This window comes from Anarrhichthys ocellatus, unplaced genomic scaffold (assembly GCF_004355925.1).
Source record: "Anarrhichthys ocellatus isolate YVR2014 unplaced genomic scaffold, GSC_Weel_1.0 scaffold522, whole genome shotgun sequence".
Taxonomy (NCBI): Eukaryota; Metazoa; Chordata; class Actinopteri; order Perciformes; family Anarhichadidae; genus Anarrhichthys; species Anarrhichthys ocellatus.
In genome coordinates this window covers 16,386-22,531 of record NW_022280496.1, presented here as the reverse complement: position 1 = coordinate 22,531, position 6,146 = coordinate 16,386, and the positions used below count along the sequence as shown (strand labels likewise).

The following is a 6,146-nucleotide window of genomic DNA, read 5'->3' as shown; positions in this document are numbered from 1 at the left end:
AGAGAGAGAGAGACAAAGAGACAGAGAGACACAGAGACAGAGAGACAAAGAGACAGAGAGGACGTCTCACTGCAGAACTAAGAAAGTACCGATAGCAGAACCAGTAACTCTGGACCGCATCGATACCAACAGGTTTTTACTCATTTAGAACCGGTTCAGAGAAGAATCGGGTTTTGGGGGAATCCCTAATAATAAGAATATGCTAACAAATGAAAGCTAATCACTTTTAGCTGCTAATGTATTTTAAAGATTTTGGAACTTCTTGTATTGCTGCTCAAGAAAGACTATTTGTTTACATACGATCGGTTCTTTTAATAATTGTCTTTGTTTCTCACAAAATAATCAATATGAACCAATAAGAGTATCGATAAGGGAGCTAGTATCGATAGAATCCTAACGATTCCCGTCCCTGCGTAGAATAAAGAGCCACAATGGGTCAAAGAACACAGGACTTTCACCCAGGAGACCTCTGGTCGGGTCCCCCTGAAACCACAAGTCAGCAGAGACTCGTCTGAAGTGACGTGGCCTTAAACTGCGACTCTTTACTCCACATAGAGAGGTCGCTGTGTTGCCTGAACATAACCTGAGGGACTGAGTCTGTGATCCTGATGACGAACAAACTGAAAACAGAACAAAAGAGAAAAAAAGGCAAATACAGTCGGCCAAGTTGAACTTAACAATAACTAAAGTAACAACTGTTCCCTTGATGTTAAACCTCTGAAACTTATTCCGTGTAATAAATCAATGAGTCCTCCATGAAGGTTATGATCTTTAGCTTGTGTTCTGACGGCTTCCTTCATGCTCCTCTTTAATCGTGTTGTGTATTTATTATTGACGGGAGCAGAGAGAACAACTGAACCCAACAGCTTTTAAAATACAGTTTTAATCACGGTGTCGCAGACAGACGGGTCTAATAAAACATGATGAGAGTAGAACACAGGTCCAGTTTACACAGTGTCCTCCCACCAGCGCCATTAATCATTAAGTGTTTCACGTCTGTGAAAGGATGAGCTCTCTAGTGACAAAACAACAACGTCTAATTATCTTTTAGTTTCCTGTATGAAGATCTTTTGACCTCGATGTGAGCGGCTTTAAGTCTCAGAGCTTTAGATCCAAACTCCAGATTTATGGTCCACACAGAACGGATCCATCGCTCAGAGAGAAGTCTGCAGATCAACCGGCAGCGTCTGTGTTTCTGTGAGTGATGAGTGGAAGTCATCGGGCCTCACGCACATGTTCCTAAACTTCTCTAAACCTTTAGTCAGCTAAACCTCGTGTTCGTGACAACGTTCATCAGATCTTTAGCACAATAATTTATAAAATAAATGTTACTTCTAACTTCATGCATGAGTGAGTTCATGCAAAAGTACTTTACAGCATCGAGGTAACAAGGAAATAAAAGGAAAGCAGGAAATATGACAGAAAAATCAAAAGTAAAGAAAATACACCGACAGAGCTCCACAACCTCAACGGGACAGAAAGAAGTTCTGTTTCATTGATTGTTTTTTTTTAACATCTTGAAAACCAATATTGGATTTCAAAGATATAGTGACGATGTTTTTAGGTGTTGAGGTTCTCCTCCATAGATCGGTGTTTTCAAATTCACCAAAAGTCAAACAATGTCACAAACACAGTAACAGATGGAGGCAGCAGGAGACCAGCTCCTGTGTCCTGAGAGGTAGAAGCAGTGCTCTGCTGTGTTTGTAGAGATCAGAGACAACAGCTTCTGCTCCTCAGGAAGATGAAGAGCTGAAGACATTCTAAATGAAGCGTTCACTTAAAGTGACATAGATTCTGTTATGAGTCTAGAATACGTCCACAGCAGAACATTACTTTGCTCAGTAGAACTGTGACTCTGGAGAAGAGCCACAGACACACACACACACGCACACACTCACACACACGCACACACTCACACACACACTCTACTAAACATCTCTACTGTCTCTTTAACTACTGGAGCGGATTGCAGCTGTTTGTACGAGTGGTTGTTGCATGAGGCCCTTTGTTATGAAGAAAAGTGGAGCCTCTGAAACACACACACACACACACACACACACACACACACACACATCTTCCCTGAACCGACATGAGAGCTTTGACTCCCCCCCCCCCCTGTGCTGGGAGCAGACTGAGTGCTGCAGTTTGTGTCACATTGTTCTGACCCGTGTTCTATCAGCGCTCATTCATTCCACAGCATCGTGCATCAGCACTGTGCATGAAGCTCTGGCCCGCTCTCCCAGGCGGAGGGTTGAAGCTAAGCTACGTTAGCTTTTCTGGAGCTGGTTCACTTGCTGGTAATCAGGGATGCACCGACGTATCGGACGGTTGCGTGGATACGGTCCGTCAGCCAGCGGAGAGAAAAACATCTGCTCCTCAAACTCCAGGGAAACAATTTCATTTGAATTAAATAAACTTTATTAACTTTAAATCTTCCTGTTTCAAATTAAAAGTTCAATTCTTAAGCAATGAAATCTCAATACAGTACACTCATTATGACTTAAACAACTAGTTCACTTTATTACTCACAGAAACATTAAATATATAATAAATAAATATATGTTTATTATGTATAAACATATTTATATTGTAATATATATATCTGATATATATATATGTTTATAAAATATATATGTAGAGAATATATTTATCATCAGTCATCACTAGTTCATGAAAAAGCTGCAAAATCTTTTTTTAATTGTTATAATAAAATAACTATAAAATGGTGAAGAAATCATTAAAAAACGTTTTGTATTGAAGCAGATCACTTAAGACAAATAGTGTCTCTCAGACAGATGTGCTTCATATCAGATTTATAGTAAAATAAGTAAAATCACTTGTTTCATTTCTTTAATGTGTAATAAAAACATTACATAGAAGCAGAATGAGTCCGTATCGATGTCCTCAGAGAGGAGGCGTCTGATCGCGGTGCATCCTGTTAGTGCCTCATGAATGCTCCACTGCTGCCTCCTGATTGGCTAATCACTATATGCTAATCGCATGTTCTGTTTTTTTCTTTCTTTCTTGCACTCTCACCACTTCCTGCCTGCTCCACCTCTCAACCCATCCGACATGCTGCTTTTTCTTTTTTTTTTGTACAATTTCCCTGCTGTGTTTTTTTGTTTTGAATTTTTAAAATGGGAATATGTGGTGTTCCTCTCGGCTTCTGTCATTGGCTGACTCTGCCGTCATGTGTCACGGTGCATGGCAAATCGCAGCCCACCCGGCGGTTCTTCATCCCCCCCCAGTCCCCCGACCTGTGTCAGTCCCCCAACTGCAGCCCCACCCGCTCCCCCGAGGTCCGCCTCAACGGGGTGGGGCCGCGCACGCCCAACTCCTACCAGCCAAAGATGGGGTCCCCCCTCATGCACCCCCGCACGCAGACCCTCCCCGCCAAGCCCAAAGTGTCCGAGAAGCCCCTGCAGACCACCCGGTCCAACCCGCTCCCCAACACGGCCCAGAGCCCCACTGCCCCCAAATCTGAGCCCTCCACGCCCTGCAACCCCAACAGTCCCCGGGTGAGACGCCACCCTCCCCTCACCGTCCCCCCCAAGCTGTCCATCCCCCTCTCCCCCGTGTCCCCTATGTCGCCCCGCCGCCGCCACCACCACCACCACCTCCACCTTGACCACAACGGCAAATCTGTCCCCATCACGCAGGTGACCCCCCCCCCCCCCCCCAGAGGAAGCCCTCTCCCCACCCCCAAAGGCACCCCGGTGCACACGCCCAAGGACAGCCCGGCGGGCACGCCCAGCCCGACGCCGCCGCCCAGCCCGTCCATCGGCGGCATGCCCTGGAGGACGCGCCTCAACTCCATCAAGAACAGCTTCCTGGGCTCGCCGCGCTTCCACCGCAGGAAAATGCAAGGTGGAGTAGATTTTCAGATTAAAAGTCTTTAAGATATTATCTCTTTCTTATCTGTGTGTTTATGCATCAGACTGCTCGTAGCTCAGGGGAATCCTCCGTCACCTGCTGCCTCGGGCCGAGTCAAACACCAGATAACCGTCTCATCACAGGAAGTGGAACATTTATTCAGCTTTAATCCCTCCAGACCAACTGAACGGAGCCGTGATGAGACCAGATCCTCTCGATTTATTTACTGTATTCATGTGAAGTAGAAGCTGGAGCGCTACATGTGAAGGCGGGAGGAAGTCAACTCTGTGATCTGTGACCTCTTACTTCCACAGTTCCCACCCAGGAGGACATGTCCAGTCTAACTCCAGACTCTTCTCCAGAGTGAGTAACAAGTCTGCCTTTAAAACTGTGTTGTAGTCTAAATATTGTGGCCCACCCAGCTGATGTGTTGTGCCCCCCCCCCCCCCCCCCCCCACAGACTGGCTAAGAAGTCGTGGTTCGGTAACTTCATCAACATGGAGAAGGAGGAGCAGATCTTCATCGTGATCAGAGACAAACCTCTCAACTCTATAAAGGCCGACATCGTCCACGCCTTCCTCTCCGTGAGTCCAGACCTCCATCATCGATCCTCTTCTTCTCTCGGCTCATATTAAGATAAACATAAATGAGTTTATGAATCCAGTTTAGAGAGCCGAGGCCAGACTGCTTTCCCTCAAACAGAGAGCATGAACGTCATACTTCTATATCGATATTATACAAGATCACTGCCACTAAAGAACATGTTTCATGTTGAACACCCATCATTATGTAAATGTATTTAATGAGGAAGACCAGCTGCTTTCATTGTTTATATGTCAAAAGTTTTATTTAAGTATTACATTTTATTTTTAAACATTTAAACATTGTGTTCTGGATGAAAAAATTGTCCCCAGATAATAAATACAATTATTCTGCTGGTTAAAATATTCATATTTAAAGCTCAGTGAAGAACTATTGTTCGTCTTATAAACATGTTTCATCAACAAACAACAACATGCGCCTCTTTTTAATAACCATCATTAATAAATGTGAAATTCAGCTTTAATTAAACTTTAGTTAATAGTTATTTTACTGTTAACAAACAATGAAATGTTTAACAATAAGCTATGTTATGTTATTTATCTAATTGTATCACTATTTGTTGTAATATGGAATAATTATATATCATGTAATATATATATATAATGTATAAATGATATCTTATTTAATAGCTGAAGAGGCGAAAACAATTCACAGTTTATTATTATTATTAACAGTTTATTGCTGCACACATTTTACTATATTAAGTATTATTTAATAATTTTTAGTTAATGATTTGTAAACCTTCAAGAAATCGTTTGTAAAACATCTAAAAATCTTTGTTACACTTTATTAATCGTTATTGATCGGTTTGTAAACATTATGTGGATGTTTTTTAAAAAGGTGTTAATGATGATTATAATAACACACAAATATTATATATAATTTACCAATTATAGCTAATAACTAGAAAACATTCATTATCATTAAAAACAGTAAAATAACTTGACTAATGTTTAAATTACTCTCAATTGACCATTTATGAATGATTATTTAGTTAAACTGAACAATGATACTTATTCTGACAGAAACAGTTTGTTGTCGTTATGTCTCAGCTGTCAATCAAACACACAGAAATGTTCCTTTAAAGACAACGTTATTCTTTCTTTCAGTTATATTATCATACAAACAAACTCAGAATAACTTCTCCACTCTCCTGTGAACATGTCTGACTTCACGTCTCTGTGCAGCGTCTTCTTGATGGCCGTCTTTTCTCGTCTCCGACGCTGACTCTGCAGAAACGCTGTGACGTGTTTGAATGCAACGTTCTGCTGCCGTCTCTCCCCTCACGTCTCATGCACAAGATGTTTGCCCCCCCCCCGCCCCCCGCCCTCCCCCCTCTCTCCTCCCCCTCAGATCCCCAGTCTGAGCCACAGCGTCATCTCTCAGACCAGCTTCCGGGCGGAGTACAAGTCCACGGCCGGTCCCACGGTTTTCCAGAAGCCGGTTAAGTTCCAGGTGGACATCACCTACACGGAGAGCACCAGCGCCACCAAGGACAACGGCATCTACTCCGTCACCTTCACCCTGCTGTCAGGTAAACACCACACGGTCACTGGCTGTCAGGTAAACACCACACGGTCACTGGCTGTCAGGTAAACACCACACGGTCACTAGCTGTCAGGTAAACACCACACGGTCACTAGCTGTCAGGTAAACACCACACGGTCACT

The 6,146-nt window shown here is 43.2% G+C and overlaps 1 protein-coding gene across 1 annotated transcript in view; it reads left to right on the top strand.

Moving 5' to 3' along the window:
• LOC116401548 (serine/threonine-protein kinase BRSK2-like) overlaps positions 1 to 6,146 on the top strand; it is a gene marked incomplete at its 5' end in the record, with an annotated part of 20,700 nt that overhangs the window by 7,890 nt on the left and 6,664 nt on the right. Inside the window, 4 exons of the mRNA XM_031880005.1 lie at positions 3,219 to 3,867; positions 4,188 to 4,236; positions 4,334 to 4,457; positions 5,830 to 6,010. Of these exons, the coding sequence (XP_031735865.1) occupies positions 3,219 to 3,867; positions 4,188 to 4,236; positions 4,334 to 4,457; positions 5,830 to 6,010 (1,003 nt within the window). The remainder of the gene's footprint in view (positions 1 to 3,218; positions 3,868 to 4,187; positions 4,237 to 4,333; positions 4,458 to 5,829; positions 6,011 to 6,146) is intronic.